Here is an 18,170-nt window from a genome sequence, read left to right as displayed (position 1 = left end):
AATCAGCTCCTGGCCTGGTTTTGGCTGAAGATATTGAGCTTTTCCATCACCTCTTACCACAGATTTCCAGCATTATTTCTGTCACCGAGGCCAAATTTTCCAACTATAAGTGATTCTTCTTTGTTTCCAACTTTCCAGTCATCAGTGATAATTAACACATCTTGATTGCATGTTCGGTCAATTTCAGACAGCAGAAGCTGATAAAAATCTTCAATTTCCTCATCTTTGGCTTTGGTAGTTGGTGCATAAATTTGAATAACAGTCGTATTAACTGGTCTTCCTTGTAGGCGTATGTATATTCTCCTATCACTGACAGCATTGTACTTCAGGACAGATCTTGAAACATCCTTTGTGATGATGAACACCATGCCATTCCTCTTCAAATTGTCATCTCAGCATAGTAGACCACATGGTGGTCTGATTCAAAATGGCCAAAACCAGTCCATTTCAGCTCACTAATGCCTAAGATATCAATCTTTATGCACTCCATTTCATTTCTGACAACTTCCAATTTTCCTAGAGTCATGCATCATACATTCCATGTTCTGATTATTAAAGGATGTTTGCAGCTATTTCTCCCCAATTTGAGTTGTGCCACATCAGCAAATGGAGATCTTGAAAGCTTTACCTTACTCACATCATTAAGGCTGGTTCTATTCTGATGATGAAGCTCTTTCCTGGTCCTATTTTGAGAGCCTTCCAACTTAAGTAGGTTATCCTCCTGCACTGTATCAGATAATGTTTCTGGGCTATTCATAAAGTTGCACAGTAATGTATCAGACAATATTTCTCTGCTATTCATAAGGTGTTCCCTGGCCAATTCTTTGAGAAGTGGATGGCCTCCTCCTTCTTCCTAGTCTGCCTCAGTCTGTTAGCTGTTGAAACCTGTGTACCATGTACAACCCTGTGGGGTTTGAGACACTGGTTGTACAGCCTCAAGCCTCACAACAACATGCCACCATAGCAGGACAAAATGACAGACAAGTTTGTCTCCCTTAGCTATTGAAAATCTCTCCTCCCCACCCTCCTCTTACATAGATCTCTGCTCTTTCCCGCCACTTGGGAGGGGCATTGCCTGGGTCCCTGGCCTTACCAGTATCCCCGCCTCTGCTTCCTCACTCTGTCCTGGTCCCCCGCTACCCCTTCTCTAGACCTCAGCAATTTCTTCAATAACAATGGGTCACACTGGATCTTCAATTCTTGGCTTTGGTAGTTGGTGCATAAATTTGAATAACAGTCGTATTAACTGGTCTTCCTTGTAGGTGTATGTATATTATCCTATCACTGACAGCATTGTACAGCATTGCTTTCAAATGTGAGGCTCCCTTTCTAATATCAAAAATTCAAGACCCACTCCACCTTCCAGAGGAATTATTTCAACTAATGTAGTCCCATAACAACTTTGTGAAATGGATGTCATTATTAACCCCCACCTTTTTATTTTTTTAACAGAGATGAGGACCTTGAGGCTTAATGAAGCTGGACATTCACCCACAACCACAGAGCTAGTAAAGAGCACAGCGGAGGGATGAACCCAGGTTTGTTTGCCTACAAAGACCAAATTGTTGGCCACTGTGCTACACTGATTAAATGGGGGGAGGGAGTGACATAGTCACTACTTTATTCGATAATGCTTTTGAATGTATTTATGTTCTATAAATGACAAATAGCATCCACACACCTTTGAAAAATTATACTGTGGTAATATATTTATGAGAAACTTCATTTAGGGGAGAGACAATGCTAGGTGTAGTCACTAATTTGCATGCTGACTGCAATAACTGTAGGGTCTCCAGAGTCCCATGGACCACAGGTTGAAAAATCAATGGAATGGTTAGATGATTCTTCAGGTCTATTTCTGCTTTAACTTTCCATAGATCCATGATTCTAAAATTCAAGCTCCTGGGTGGCTTCTTGCTTAGCTTCAATTTGATTTCACAGTTGGAGAGTTAAAATCTCTAAGGTTCCCACTCTTACTATAGGCAGTCCCTGGGTTATGAACATACGACTTACATGCAACCTGTAGTTATGAACCAACCCACATAAAGCCTATTATATTGAAATTTTGAGGTGCATGGAGAAAGTGGGAAGAGTGCTATTACAATGTGGAGACTGCAATCAATGTCACAAACAAAGTGCATATGAATTGTTGAATGGAAAACCAATTTGCTCTAAAAAACTTTCATCCAGATTACAACACAAACTTATAAAAAAAAGTGAGGTGTATACAATGGTTCATAATAACAAATGAGAGCTACTGTGCAAGGTAAATCAAAACTCTATTACTAATATTACTACTGTGTTATGCTAGATGTTTTAGTGTATATACAGTAGTGTTACAATCTGAAAATGTTTAATATTTTTTATGCATAAAAAGGTACACTATATACTAAGATAAACATTTGACTAACTGACATTATATATGAACCGTACCTAACTGTTCCGACTTATGTACAAAATCGACTTAAATCAGATTTGGAATGGAACTTGCTCTCAGTCCAGGGGCTGCCTTATTTGCAATAGTAGCTGGTGGAACTCTGAGCTGGTCATATTCTCAAAAGGGAGAACCCATCCCAAACTTAGACTTGTTTTTCAGAGATGAAAGGGTGGATGTTAAAGTCATTCTAAAAGATAAAGCTCTAATTGAGAACTAGCCTGACTCTCACATGCACCACAGCTACAACACTCACACACCAGCCTCCATGGTCCCTACTTCCAGGTCATACAATCATTCTTTCATTTTGGACCAGGGTAAAAGTGAAAACAGAGAAAGGTTAGGGAGAGTAAGAAGAAGACAGAGAGAAGGAAGCAGAAACATTAAAGAACTGATTAAACCCATCTGCAGAAAGGATATGGAAGTTAAGGAGTCCATGGAAAAGGCTGGGGTCATCAGTTAATATCTTCCTCCTCACCTCAAGCACCAGAGCCCAGATACGAGGGCTCCATCTGGGTGATGCAGTCTCTCTAGAGGAGAGAATATAACACTATCACTCAAAAAGTGCCTCTACTTCCCCTTCCCAAATGGGGAGTGGACAGAGGGTAAATTACAGAGCACTTTGAGTTTCCCGTAAAGGGACCCCAAGCCACAAAATGCTACACGTATGGTGGTTATTAACCAAGATTCAGTTAAGAACCAGATTCAGCATTATGATGTGTCATGGGCTTATGAAGCAGGAAAAAGAGAAACATCCCATAAACAAGCACATGGGTTGGCTCGATCTTTTGACTACTGTTCCATCAGAAAAAAATAAAAATCATAGTAATCATATAGCAATGTTCTCAGAAAAGCATTTTTTAAAATTGTTTTTCACTGCTGAACATCAAAACTAAAAGCCCACACATTCATCAATTCTTACCCATTATTTGCATCAGTAGGAGATGCTTAGAGTGTGATCTCAGGGGGCAGGACTATGTCTCTACTCTATCCAGGGTTAACAAATCTTCAGCATGTAATGGCACTAGATTATAAGGTCTATAGACTGGGTTTTGGTACAGATCCAATAGGTTAGACAAAATTATAGTTGAGGGCCAATATTGGAAGGAGGAGGCAAAACACAGAGACAGAATCTTTGAGGACATTAATTCTACTTTCTTAATTCTGAACAGACATGGAGTCATTCAGGGAAGATGTTCTACCTTCTCAGCAAACACTACCCACTTCCATTCAATCTCTACAAATCTGTGGACTTTCCTGCTTCAGACCACTCAGTGGCTCCCCACTGAACCTCCTTGTACATGTCAATGAGACCTAGCTGGATATGGCCTCTGCCTCTCTCTCCAACCTTTCTCATGTTACTCTCATCTCTCACTCACCTTCTTTCTGTTTCCCAGATCATTCACTCTCCCATATTCTTTATACCTATTTTACCCTCTGCCTAAAACTCCCCATCTTGGCCTTCTCCCCTCTTTCCTTCTCTTACTAGCCAAATGCTACTCAGATTTTAGGTCTCAACATCAACACCAGTTTCCTGACCCTCTTCCCCAATTAGATTAAGGTCCTCAATTAAAAGTTTCCCTAGCAGCCTACATTTCTTCTTTGTAGGACTTTACATACCCGTAATGATTTAATCAATTTTAAGTTTAATTCAATGTCTTCTCTGCTAGACAACAAACTCCAAGACAAGAGAAACCACATCTTTGTCCACTGCTGTACCCCAGTGCTCAGCACCATGTCTGAAACATAGGAGGAGCTCAACTAGCTAGTATTGATTGCCTCCATTCTTCTTTTTCTCCCTCCTGTTTTCTCCTGACTCCTTTCATCTCTTACCCCTCAAATTGAAAGTTTCATATATGGGTATTAGGTATGTTCAGTCCTGAGTAGATTGGATCTAAGAGACACATCATTCTAGTGATCTGCCCTCCCCCCATCATTTGGATTAAAACTAAATCGCAAGACAACCCAAACCAGCAGGATCTATATAGGAAATCCTTGATTGAGTGGGAGAACAATGTGTACCAAAACTCAAAAATCATAAAAAAGAAAAAGGGACTAGGTTTGCTGGTGTGACAGAGCCTGATGGAACCCCCAAGACTATGGGCCCTAGCTGCCTTTCAGGTCTGGAATTGAAATCACTCTTGTGGCTTCCAACCAAATAAAAGACCGGCATATGGACTGAATATTTATATCAGGTAGATATACTCCTTGAAGAGATCAATCATGGGAGAACAGAAGGTCAGAGTATGCACAAGGAGACAGCTCAAAGGGCAGGAGTACATGGGAGGGAAGGACACAGAAAAGAGGTAACTATGGGGAGAAACTGTTGCATAGTGGGAAATTACAGTCAATGTCATGAGACAAAAGTGTATGTGAACTGCTGAATGGAAAATGAATTTGCTCTGTAAATGTGCACCCAAATCACAATAAAAAAAAATTTTAAAAAAGAAGAAAAGGCAAGCCAAACCAGTTCAGATTCAGTTCACTTTCAGTTTCAACAACCTCACCTCTTGCCCCCATGGCTGGTTGCATGGGAACGCTTCCAAGGACAAGATCAGGCCTGGAAGGATGATAGGGAAAGAGAGGAGGTACATGCAACCTCTATGGTGATATGTATCATGAGATGTCCTTGCAAATGTGATCTGAAGTGCAAAGCAACCACACCAGTCACTCTGCTTCCCAGTCACTGTCCCAAAGTTTGAGGCCAGGGAGAAAAGCCACGGCTTAGAGCCCCTTTCCTAACTACTTTGTCACTGAACCCCAGGCTCCTGACAGAAGAGTGACAGCCGAGACGGGAGGAAATGAAAGACAAGGGGAAGGAAGTCAGACCTCAGCCTTCCCTGTCAGCTCTCCTCAGGGCAATGACCAGAGCCCTGGGCACTGGCTCTCTGATCTGACATTCTTCCTGGAGGAACATACAGAATGAAAAAAGGTGCTATCTCCACCCTTCCTTTATAACATCCAGACTTGTGGGAAAAGGACCAGACCCCTCTGACCCATACGTGTTTGTATGAAGTAGGGAGGGAATTAAGAGGCAAAATGAAGAGCACAAAGAAAGGGAAGACCAAAACAGAGGGGAAGGGAGAATCAGGGAGATGTAATATTTTCATCAGTTTGATATAGTTTAAATGAAGGCCTCTGTTTTACCTTTCACTCTTGAAATTTCTTTGTTGTTGTCATTGATAATAACTGTAGAAAGAGTCACCTAATTTTGATAAAATTAAGTAAACCACTAAAAGGATATCAGATACAACCTATATGTTCAGCTTGTAGTAAGACCTGTCTTGAAACAAAATGGCAACTGATAGAAGTTTTTTAATTAGCCATAGTTTTGTAATTTGCAAAAGGTTTCAGTGAAATTTGGTTCCGTGCTTACAATGAAGATAAATGACTACTCTGAATGAGCTCTACAGAACCACAGTATTTTGAATACTTTCAATTTACAGACACCTCTTCTTTAAGGCACTCAAGATGTTTATGTATATTTTAACATTAATCTTCATAACATCACTGTCCTGAGGGAAGATATTATTGTTCACTGATTTGTATATTGCTTTACTGTTTTCAAAGCATTTTGCTGAGGAGGTACTGAGGAGATTGGGCTATACAGTAGATACAGCGTGGGCCTTAGAATTGTTGGTGATAGAATTAAAATGCCAATTCCCCCCCTTGATAGCTGTTTGGTCTTGAGAAGTGACTTAGACTCTCTGAGCTTTCTCTCTCCTCAGCTATAAAACAGAGAAACTATCTGTCTTGTCTTAGTTTCTATATTTAAACCAATATATACAAGTACCTTTATAATATGTGAAAGCTTCTACATTTAAAATAATACATGCAAGCTCCTGACAAAATGAAAGCTATCAGCATCAATATCACCATTATTTTATGTGTCTGTCATAGGACCTAGTAACATAACTAAGGCAGGTAGTACCTTCATTACATAAATAAGGAAAGTAAAGCTGATCTGGTCTGTGAATCACCTAGTGACACAGCTGTTGTTAGCTGCTGACTCATAGGGACCTTGTGTATAACAGAATGAAATGTTGTCCAGTCCTGCACCATCTTCATGATCATCAATTAGTATACTTGCTTTTCAACCTATGGGTTCATCTTCCAGTACAACATCAGACAATATTTATTCTGTTGTGATTCATAAGGTTTTCATTGGCTAATTTTGGAAGTAGATCACCAGGTTTTTCTTCCTAGTCTTAGTCTGGATGCGCCACTGAAACCTGTCCATCATGGGTGACCCTGCTCAGTTTTTGTTTTGTTTTGCCAATTCAACTTTTACAGGTGTACAACATGACAGCAGTTACAATAATTGGCTGTTAATCTCCCTTTTCCCCCTGCCTCCAGCCCCTAGTAACCACCAATAAACTTTGATCTCCTTTGATTTTTCTTATCTTTTTATATAAGTGAGGTCATACAGTATTTGTTCTTTGTGAATGACTTATTTCACTCAGCACAATGTCTTCAAGCTCCAACTGTATTGTAGCATGTGAAGACTTCGCTTTTTCTATTAGCTAAGTAATATTCCAGTGTATCCACAGGGTTTTCAATGGCTGATTTTCAGAAATAGATTACCAGGCTTTTCTTCTGAGGTACCCGAGTGGATCTGGACTGCCAACATTTGGTTAGCAGCTCAGTACATTAACTGTTTGTACCATGCAAGGAATCTGAGTCTCAGTGAACTGGTCCATAAACTGAGGTTTAGCATACCTGTCTCTGAGGTCACAGGGTTTTGATAATGGCCAAGTAATTAATGGCTGTAGTGGTTTCATAGGTCGCTGGTTGGTGCAAACAATTTGCATTTGATGGGTCACTGAAAGGATGCCCTGCTGATATTTGAAATGCTGGTGGCATAGCTTCTAGCATCACAGCAACTTGCAAGCCACCACAGTACAACAAACTGACAGATGGGTGGTGGAATGTCACAAAGCTAGTGCATATTAGGGTCAGGACCAAAACCCAGGTCCCCTGACTCTCATATAGTCCACTAGTTAGACCCTGTTTCCATACACAATCCACAGATGTATTTCAGGCAAACAATTAAATATGTACAGATAGATAGATAGATAGATAGATAGATAGATAGACAGACAGATAGATAATCTTTCTTAACACTCCAAGCTAGATGGCTAGAATATAAGAAAAAAACAGATTCTCACTGCCAGGGCTAATGGAGTATGACTGCAACAGGGGCCTGGATTTGGAGTTACACAAACCAGGATCCAAGCCCCAGCTCACCACACACCAGCTATAAGACCCTGGATGAGTTGTTTAACCACTTAGGTCTCAGTTTTCTCTTCTTGTGAAATAGAATAAGAGAATGTTGGATACATTTATCATTCTTCCAGATCTAAAATTCAGTGAGTGTATATTTGAACCCCAGAAGTTAGAGTTAGAATTAACTTTTCTTTATATGCTCTCTTTGAGACCAGAACACCTTTTTTTTTCCTTTCAACATACATACAGCGCCACCTTACCCCTTCCCTTCAGTAACCACTCTGCACACTCACCAGAGCTATTTCCTGCCTTCAGCAATACACACATTAAATACTATCACATCTTCACATTCCACTGACACATTTATACTCAACTGTGGACTGTATTTATAACACAGACAAAAATGTACAAATCTCTACCCAAGTAAGGAGACATACATCACCTACAGAATGGAAACCTAAACACCTCCTTTAATTCTCAATTCTATCGTGTCAGTCTATAGGATGAACATTTATGCTATATCCACTTCTGCTTTGTAAATGTCTCAGAATTTCCACCCCAAACACCCTCTTCCATAGACACTCATGCACATGCATAAGAGTCAATGAAATGAACTACCTAAAAATGGGAGCTCCATGCCCAGCAAGGTACTTCAATTTAGAAAGCATCTTGCCATAATTTCTTTTCCTCTATCACCTGTGAAGGAATGTAAAAGCAGAAAAAAAATAATAATCCCAAACCAAACCACCCAGGGATTCTAAAATGTCATCTACTCCCTCTGGCTTTCCCTCCTCCAAGCTGACATCTAGGTCAATTCAAGCCCCTACTTGATTCTATCCAGGTTGAGCTTCTGTCAAGCAATGGGGACAGCAAGAAGAAGCCTCTTGGGAAAAAGAATCCATCTCCAACAGTGGAATCTTACATCTAGAACATAGTAGATGCTCAACAAATATTTGTTGAATAAATCATGATGAATCTTGGTATACAAAGAAGAGACAGAGTGAAAATTATCTGACATTCAAGGAGTCATTCCATCTCCACTCACTGTCACCTACTCATGGCCATCAGGGACTTTCTTTCGGAGTACCCATGAAGGAACTGGGCTTTCATAAGCTCAGAGCCAAGACAAGACCTTTTAGCTTCACATTTTGCCTTTTGTCCTTTGTAAACTTCACTCTCTGAATCAAAATACTGCATTCTGACTCTATCATCACCATCATTCACCCTTTGGGGAAAAAAAATGCAACTGGAAGAGAAAACCATACTTTTCTGACAAAAGGAGATACTGCAAGTAGCAGCATCCTAGTTCCCCTCAGTGGAACTAGGAATGTACAAAAAGGTGGTGAGGAGGTGGCGGTTGGTCAAGCAAGCAGCCACTAATCACTGCTGTGAGAAAGAATGCAGAAAGCAGTACAGCCTAAAATTAGCACAGCACCTCGACATCAGCATTAGACATTGAATACCTCGTCTCCGTCTACGGACTTGTCACCTCTGAGTAGCCCCAAGCCCCTCATGTTTCCTCACTCAGCCTCGGTTTCTTCTTCTCTAAAATGACAAGTTCTTACCAGTGTTCCCTCCACACATCCTTTCCTTCCTCCTTATCTATTCCTTATCCTTGCTCCCTATCTTCCTAGAATACAGGCAAGAAATAAGACAGGTCTGCAGACTCTCACCAGGCTTGCTGGCATGGAGATGCTATGTAAATACCAAGTGTTATCATACTATTACCACAGAGATTTAAATCCGGCGGGCGCCCCTCACCCCCCGGCCTGCCTCTGCAACACCTCCCCCACATTATCAGCACCAGAGAGACAGGGCTTCGTGAGGAAAACTGTGCTTTCCTCGATCTTTAGACGCTCGGAAAACTCGTGCATTAGGGAGGCCTCCTTACAGAAAACCCTCTAAAAATACCTATCAATACATATTTAGCTCCAGATACCGTCCTCCTACCAACAGACATCAGGCTGAAGCACATTGCATGCGCCACTGGCGCGACACAGAGCATGTGCAATGACAGCTCCCTGCTCTACAGCAGTCTTTCCTCAGCGTTTCTCTTCCCTATTCCCTTTTCCCTTTGTCTTCCTTCTCTCTGTTTGGCTATCCATATTCTCCCAAACTACAGCTTCAGATGCAGAGATGCCTCCCTTCTCTCTTCCATGCTATCTTCTCAAAGTTGATTCCAGTATAAGAAAGACACATGAAGCATTCAGAATAGAGCTAGAACTGATCACTCCATCCCCTGATCAGAGCCTCCAGTGGCTTTTCAATGCCCTCTAGAAAAAGTCTAGACTCCTCAGTGTGCCTAAATTGGCCCCTCTTTACTTCTCCAGGCTCAACTCTTGCTATTCCACTTGCCAAGTTCCCAGAAATGGCCTATTTCTTTCTCTCTTTCTCTCTCTCTTTCTCCTTTTCTCTCTCAATTCCAAGCATCTGTACACATTATTCTTTCTCCCAGAAAAGCTCTTCTCCTTTATTTTCTAGCTAAGTCCTACAGGTCCATCCTTCATATTCCATTTTAAGGTTCCTTCCATCAGGAAGCTTTCTCTAATCCCCCAGAGCTGGGGTGGATGTTTTTGTGGCACTCGGCCTTACTCCCATGAGTGCTCAACAATACCTCTGGAAAGAGTTAGAGAAAGGCAGTGGGGTGAGGATAGGTGATTGCTTAGGCTCTGGAATAATGGCCTTGGCACAAAAAGGATGAAGAGTCCCTAGGTTCATATGCAACTTCCTACTCTCTGGAGTTTGCACGATCCACTCTGCTGTCGAGAGAATCATCTCCCACTGCAAAGCTGGTGACACTGATGGCAGAACGTGTTCTGGGCTGATTCTTGGCTTTTGATGGGAAAACAGGCAGGGTTACAAACATCCAAAAGTGGTATATTACTTATACCTTAACATACAGTTGAAAATAAAGATTTTCTAGATGGAAATGGGTGGCACACTTCTCACATTTGGTCTGAACCTGATGATGCACAAGGGAAATGAGGATAGAGGAATCAATTCCTAGAGCAGCATAGAAAAAGCTAGTGCTACCACTGAGCTTGAGAATAATGGCAGCTTAAGGGGAGTCCCTGGGTAAAGCAAAAGTTAAGCACTTGGTCACTAACTGAAAGGTTGGTGGTTCATATCCACCCGAAGCCCCTCAGAAGAAAGGCTTGGCAATCTATTATCCAAAGATCACAACCATCAAAAACCTTACGGAGCAGTTCTACACAGTTGTACACATGGAATACACATGGAGTCGCTGTAAGTCAGAACTAACTTGATGGCAACTCATTTGGTTTGGGAATTTCTCACAGTTTAAGGAAGAGACCAGACCTGAGTCAAAATTCTAGCTTACCTTATACTAACTCTTTGACTTTGGACAAGTTATTTAAATTGTCTGTACTTCAGCTTCCTTACCTATAAAATGGGCATGGAAAGTAACCAGGCCTAATGATTCTTAGTTTGTTTTATTACATTGTAAGTATTACAGTTAGGAGCTCTGGTAGCGTAGTGCCTAAGGCACTTGACTGCTAACCAGAAGGCTCGCAGTTCAAATCCACCAGCCACTCCTCGGCAGGAAGGTTGGCCAATCTACTTCTGTAGTGATACCGCCTCGGAAACCCAAGGAAGGGTCACTGTGAGTCAGATCCAGTTCGACAGTACATAACAACAACAACAACAACACATTATATATATTACACATAAATGTAAGGTAGCCCTTGGCATATGGCTCGATAAATGGCAGCTTTCATTATAGGGTAAATGCCAGGTGCAGCAATACTGCTGCTTTCTTCTGGCCACTCCCTCCATCCATTAGCCACCTCTAGGAGATTTAGTCTTCAATATCCAGCCCTACCTTCTCCTATCTCCCAGGAAGCAGTCCCCAAGTTGTAATCACTGAGAACCTGGTAAACAGGCCCAAATGACTATAATCTCAATACCTCTTAAAGACATATGGATTGAGTCCTCAGCATTCATTTCCCTAACAGAGCAATCAGAAGGTAAGAAATATGGGCAGACCCATATCTACAGAGATAGCTGTAGATACTGCCTGATTCATCTGGATGAAGGGGAAGGGTTAGGAACAAACAATTCCTCCCTACCCTCAACATGTTCTCTTGTAACCGATAGGGGACAAGAGAATCTGGGGATATAGCAAGTGATTCAGTTAGCCTTTTTTGTGTACCCATTATATGCCAGGAGTTCCTGGGTAATGCAAATGGTTAATGCACTAAATGAAAAGTTAGAAGTTCGAGTCCACCCAGAGGCACCTCAGAAGAAAGGCCTGGTGATCTACTTCTGAAAAATCAGCCACTGAAAACCCTCTGGAGCACAGTTCTACTCTGCACAGATAGGGTCACCCTGAATCAATATCAACTCCACAGTAGTTGACCACTGTATGCCAGGCACTGGGGATATAGAAATGAATAGGGCCCTTGTCCTCATTGCCAAGTTCTTGTCCATGGGTTAGGAATTCTCTTAACATCCCTTAACATTTATTCATCTATTCCAGATACTAAGACTTATTATTAAGGCTAACATATATACCAAAAAAAAAAAAAAAACCTAAACTCACCACCATCAAGTTGATTCCAACTCATAGGGACCCCATTAGGTTTCTAAGGCTGTAAATCTTTATGGAAGGAGACTGCCTCATCTTCCTTCTGCAGAGCAGTTGGTGGGTTTGAACCACCAACCTTTTGGTTCACAGTTAAATGCCTTAAGCATTGAGCCACCAGAGCTCCATAATATATAAAAATGACTTCAAACAATTTAGAATTCTAGAATACTTGTGGCCTGACAAGTGTTTAGAGACAGCATCTCTTAAATTGTTGCCAATACAACAGAGATCCCAAGTTCTGTAAGAGAAAAAGTTTACTAACCAGAAAAAACCCAAACTCATTGCCATCAAGTTGATTCCAACTCACAGCAACCCCTATTGGGTTTCCAAGGCTATTAATCTTCACAGAACCAGACTACCTTATCTTTCTTCCACAGAGCAGCTGGTGGGTTCAAACCACTGACCCACTGGTTAGCAGCGAAATGCCTTAACCACTATACCATCAGAGCGCCTTTAAAGTTTACTAAAGGTATGGCAAATTCTACTAACAGTCTTTTAGCAGAAATGTGAATAAATTTACTTCGGTGTTTCTCAGTTCTAGAATTTACTTCAGCATTCAACAATATGAGTGTTACTGAATGAATGAAGCAACTACTTAATGAAGAAATCAACTAGAACTTTTGATTCAGTCTATAAGTATTAAACCATGTTACACTGAGAATTAAGTCACGTGCCTTCTTTACCATCAAGCATAAAGGTTTTTTTTTTTAATTGTGATTTGGGTGAAAGTTTACAAAGCAAATTCACTTTCCATACAGCAGTTCACACACATATCGTCTTATGACATTAACTACAATTTACCCCAATGCAACAGCTCCCCTCCCTTTTCCTCCCAATAGTTACCTCTTCCCTGTGTCAATTCCTCCATTCACCCCTGCCCCCTGAGCTGTCTCCCTGTACATAAACAGCCCTTCTTTCTTCCATAACTGTTCTCTCCAAGGGGTGTATCTACCTCAGGTAAATGTTCAACTCATATGCCTGTCTTTTGTTTGGCTGGAAGCCACAGGTGTGGGTTCAATTCCAGACCTGAAGGGCAGCTAGGGGCCATAGTCTCAGTGGTTCCATCAGGCTCTATCAGACCAGCAAACCTGGTCCCCCCCCTACTTTTTTTTAAGCATGGAGTTTTTTATTGCAAGTCCACAGAGAGAAGTCTTTGGATGGATGTGTGGGGCTCTGGTTCTCTTCAACCCATGTATGAAGCCTCAGCTTGGGTTGGAAATATTCCTGTAATTATGTCCCGCCCTGGGCCCCCCACATTGCTTCAAGAGGCCCAAAGGTATGTGAAATCACAGATCTAGAGAACCAAAGAGTCCTTGAAATTTGGAGTGGCTGATGGTGTGGGAAATGAATGTCAAAGAAGGAACATGCAGCCAGAAGATGTGGGTTCAAGTCCTAGTTCTAGCACCTAATAGCAAGTAACATACCCTCAAGAACCTCAGTTTCTTCATCTGTAAAATGACAAAAACAACATCTCATTTATGAAATTATCAAGATAAGATGAAGTAATTTAAATAAATGCACTTTCTAAACCATGACCTCTTCAATTTATAGGCCTAAGAATACTAAAGGTTAGAAGGTCAGCAGTGGCAGACAGACGTGATAGCCCAGGTCAACCACAGAAGGACTTATAGTGAGCCTGTTCTGTCTCACACCTCCATACCCAGCTCCCCTGCCCTCCCTTCCTGTCACACACTGAGCTGAGAAGCCGTGTTGCCTCAGCCCAAGGGACTGTGTCATGCCCCAGCACCTGTCACTCCTCCTGTGCACAGGAAGAAATGTGAGGTGACACCTGGAGATCAGGTGGGAAGTAGAGCTGTCAGTACTGTGGGTGCAGGTGTCAGGAACTCATGTGGCCTGGAGAGGGTGCAGTGGGGGCAGTGACAAAAGCACCAGCCCAGGATCAAAAAGCACAGCTTCAACTCCTGCATCTGCCATCAAGAAACAGGGTGATCTTGGGCAAATTACTTAGCCTCTCTGGGAACTAGACAATTAATATCTAAAATGGGGCCATCATGCCTGCTCTGCCTGCCTTACCAGGTTGGTATGAAGCTTATATACTATTATAGCATATTTCACCAAATCTAAGATCTCATCAATTTTAAGAGGCTCCTTTATTTTATATATCACTAAGAAGACAGGAGAGAGAAAGCAAGAGAGAGAGAGAGTTACCAATTAAACTATATTACGTCACTATTATAAGACTCATGAGTAGTGAGAGTTCAGAGGTGGAATTCTTCCCTTCTGAGAGGAAAACCTGGGTTCAATTCCCAGCCAATATATCTCATGTGCAGCCACTAGCCATCTGTCAGTGGAAGCCTGCATGAACAGGTTTCAGTGGAACTTCCAGACTCAAACCAGTAAGAAAGGTCTGGCAATCTACTTCTGAAAATCAGCCAGTGACAGCCTTATGGATCACATGGTCCAATCAGCAAGTAATCATGGGGATGGCACAGGACTGGGTAGCATTTTGTTCCACTGTGCATGAGGCTACCATGAATCGGGGGCCGACTCAATGGCAGCTAACAGCAGCAACACTGTAAGACAGAGGCTGATTCTACAGATGTTCAATTGTGAAAACGCCACATCTTAGAATTGATATAATGTGGTAGATGAAAGCACTATATGTAAATGGGGGAATAAATATGATTATTATGCAGCCACAAAAAGGAATGAAGTACTGATACATGCTCCAACATGGCTGAACCTTGAAAATATTATGCTAAGTGGAAGAAGACAGACACAAAAGATCACATAGTGTATGATTCCATTTATATAAAATATCTAGAACAGGTAAATCTATAAAGACAGAAAGTGGATTAGTGGTTGTCAGGAGTGGGTGGAGGGAAAAATGGGGAGTAATTGGTGGCATAGTGTCTAAGACATTTGACTGCTAACCAGAAGGCTGACGGTTCAAACCCACCAGCCACTCCTCAAAAGGAAAGTTGGGCAATCTACTTCTGTAGTGACACCACCTCAGAAATCCAAGGAGGGGTCGCTGTGAGTTGGGTCTGACTCAATGGCAGTGAGTTTTGAGTTTTTTTAACTGCTTACTAAGTATGGAGTTCTCTTTTGGGGTAATGAAAACGTTTTCGAACTAGACAGAGCTGGTGGTTGCACAATAGTGTGCATGTACTTTAAAACAAAAATAAATGGACTACAAGAAATTCAGATGGGCTCTGACACATAAAAACTCAGCATGACTAAGATTCCCCACAATCTTAACATATAATATCTATGCATTATGCAACTTTTCCTCTAGACAGAATCACAACACTTCTAAATGGCTCAAATTCACATGTAAGCCTTTCCTAATACACCAGATTATATATTTTAGTGGCATTTAAAACATCACCCAGGTATCTGTGTTTTCCATGACAACATACTTCTGTAACATTATATATTAATTATTATATCTATATATCAAATCCCATTTAAAATGCAGTAGTAAAATTTTCTATTAAAAAAATTTGCAGAAAATCCTTTTGTAAGGCAACAAATTTACTGAAACATGAATGGTCATCCCCAGTTACTTATCTATTCCCTATATTGAGGGGCTTGCTGCTTATATGCTTCCATGTACACGTTTTATTCCATTACATCTTCTGCCTTTTCTCTTTCACTTAATCACAATTGGCAAAAAGGTTAAAAATATGATTATTATGTCCATTTCACAAAACAATGAATATGTGCAAACATTCCCAAACCTTCTCAGACTTCACCCAGCCCTGTCCCTCTGGCTACTCCCTGGGTGAGTGGAGGTTCCTTTTTCTCTCTTTAAACACTCCCTCTCATTTTGATTAGTCATAATGGCTGGTTATGTATCTCCACTCTCCTCACCTTTATACTCTACTCTCTTTTTCCCTTACAGGTTTGAACTACTTCTTTTAGGTAGCTGGGTAAGGGAACTTCCATGAACACCTGGCATAGCACATGGGACCCCTCACAGAGCTTAGACTGCTCTCTTCTTTGCAAGCACCAAAAGCCACCTGACACAGAGACCAGCAGTCTCTCCAGAAAGGCACAAAGCCCAGTGGGGCATGTCCATTACCACCATTCATAAGGCTCATCACAGATGCCACCAACAGCATTGAATCAGCCCAATACCGTAGTACTGCATTCACACCAAAAGAACGATTCGTCAAATATCAAAATATGTCACTACTGTCACATATGCTGCCTATGACACCAGGCCAGACCTAATGTAGTATTCATATATTAATTTCCAAAAGAATGATATATCCAATGTTTAAATGTGGTTTAGTTGTATACCTTCTCATATTAATCAATCTAAAAAACACACACAAAAAAATTGTTGTCAGGACATGAGTCTCAGTAATCAGTTCAGAAAATCTGGCTGAGTATCTTCAACCACTCAAAAACTTTGCATCTCTTGGCCCATCTTTTGCGGAGACAGCTGCTTGCTTTAGTGAAAAGGCTGACTAGGAAATTTTGCCCTCCCCAGGGAAATGTGTGTTCAGCACTAGCCACACGAAGAATGAGAAACTGAGAAGCAGCAGCCAGACCTTACTGAGAGTTCCAGGGCCTCTGTCCAATGTCACATGCATCTCCACAGAGCACCCCACCTCCCTTGTAGGTGGTCACCTGTCAGCTAGCCCTGTGGAGAATCTTATCCTTCAACTTCTATCCTTACAGATGCTGTCTTTACATCTCTGGCTCCCCTGCACCAGCCACTTCATGGCACCACAGGGCCCCACACAAAGAAAGAGGAAGAGTACTCACCCACTGAGGACCACGATGAAGTCCATGACATTCCAGCCATTGCGGAGGTATGAGCCCTTATGGAAGATAAACCCCAGGGCCACAATTTTGATTCCAGCTTCAAAGCAAAAGATGCCAATGAAATAGGGCTCTGTCTTCTCCTGTGGAGACAGGGAGCAAAGACAGGGACTTGTCAGACACAGGCAAAGGCACATACCAGCCACCTCCACTGCTCAGACCTTCTTCTCTCTCCTACAGGAACACCTGGACATCTGTGCTAAGCTAGCCCCATGTGTAGATGGGAAGTGAGGATATGAAGGATGAAAGGAAACCTCGGGCTGCAAGCTCTCAGTGATTCATGACATGTACAAGAGCAAAGGAAACCCCAGAGAACCACCTGTAGAGACGACAGCATGGGGGTTACACCTAGGGACCAGACTTCCTTCCCAGGAAGGTCATGAATTATCCTGGTTTTGCCCTAAAGGGTTAGTTTTTCCACTGCTAGTCTTCCCGTAAGTTGGAAGCTTAGGTGTTCTCCTCCAAGGGTTTCAAGCACAGACACTTACCCACACATTTGGATTTTAAGCTCTCTTTAATTTGTTTGCTCTCTTTAAGGGGAATACATTAGACATGTTAATCATTTCTTTAAGGAGAATATGAATGTAAGTGTTTAGGAAGTTCATGCCCATGAACACACATAGGCTTTAAGCATTCTTCATCCTATCTCCTATATTTTCCTCATCCTCTCTCCCCATTTCAAAAGTCCCTTGGGAAGGGGGAGAGAAACAAATGACTCCAATGCCCATTATTCAAGTGTTTGCAATACCCTCAAAACTTCCTGGGACTGGGGGTTTCAAAGCTTAACCTCTTTTCCTCATGAATCCCAATCGAGTTTGTCATTAACTTGTCCTTCAGCACAGGACAAACGCCTATATAAGGTAAGGAAGGAGGGAAGGTGAGAGAGATGGAGAGAAGGAAAAAAGGATCCAAGGGAGACAAAGAGAGGGAAAGAAGGTGAGAAGGAGGAGGCACATACCAGTCTGCGGGACATTGGTGTCTTGTCATCCTCCGGAAGATGCTGCTCCAGAGCCAGGACGATGCAATTGGCAATGATGGTGGCCAGGATCATGTACTCAAACGGCGTGGGAAAAGGGTAATTAAGGAGTAAATTCACCAAGTAAATTC

At 41.8% G+C, this 18,170-nt stretch overlaps 1 protein-coding gene across 1 annotated transcript in view; it reads right to left on the bottom strand.

The window, feature by feature from the left end:
• CACNA1E (calcium voltage-gated channel subunit alpha1 E) overlaps positions 1-18,170 on the bottom strand; it is a 548,688-nt gene that overhangs the window by 501,724 nt on the left and 28,794 nt on the right. Inside the window, exons 2-3 of the mRNA XM_007937646.2 lie at positions 18,022-18,127; positions 17,007-17,146 (exon numbers count right to left, since the gene is read on the bottom strand). Coding sequence (XP_007935837.1) covers positions 17,007-17,146; positions 18,022-18,127 — 246 coding nt within the window. The remainder of the gene's footprint in view (positions 1-17,006; positions 17,147-18,021; positions 18,128-18,170) is intronic.

Source organism: Orycteropus afer, unplaced genomic scaffold, assembly GCF_000298275.1.
Source record: "Orycteropus afer afer isolate SDZICR_OR568_19922 unplaced genomic scaffold, OryAfe1.0 scaffold00043, whole genome shotgun sequence".
Taxonomy (NCBI): domain Eukaryota; kingdom Metazoa; phylum Chordata; class Mammalia; order Tubulidentata; family Orycteropodidae; genus Orycteropus; species Orycteropus afer.
This window is presented reverse-complemented; position numbering and strand designations above follow the sequence as displayed.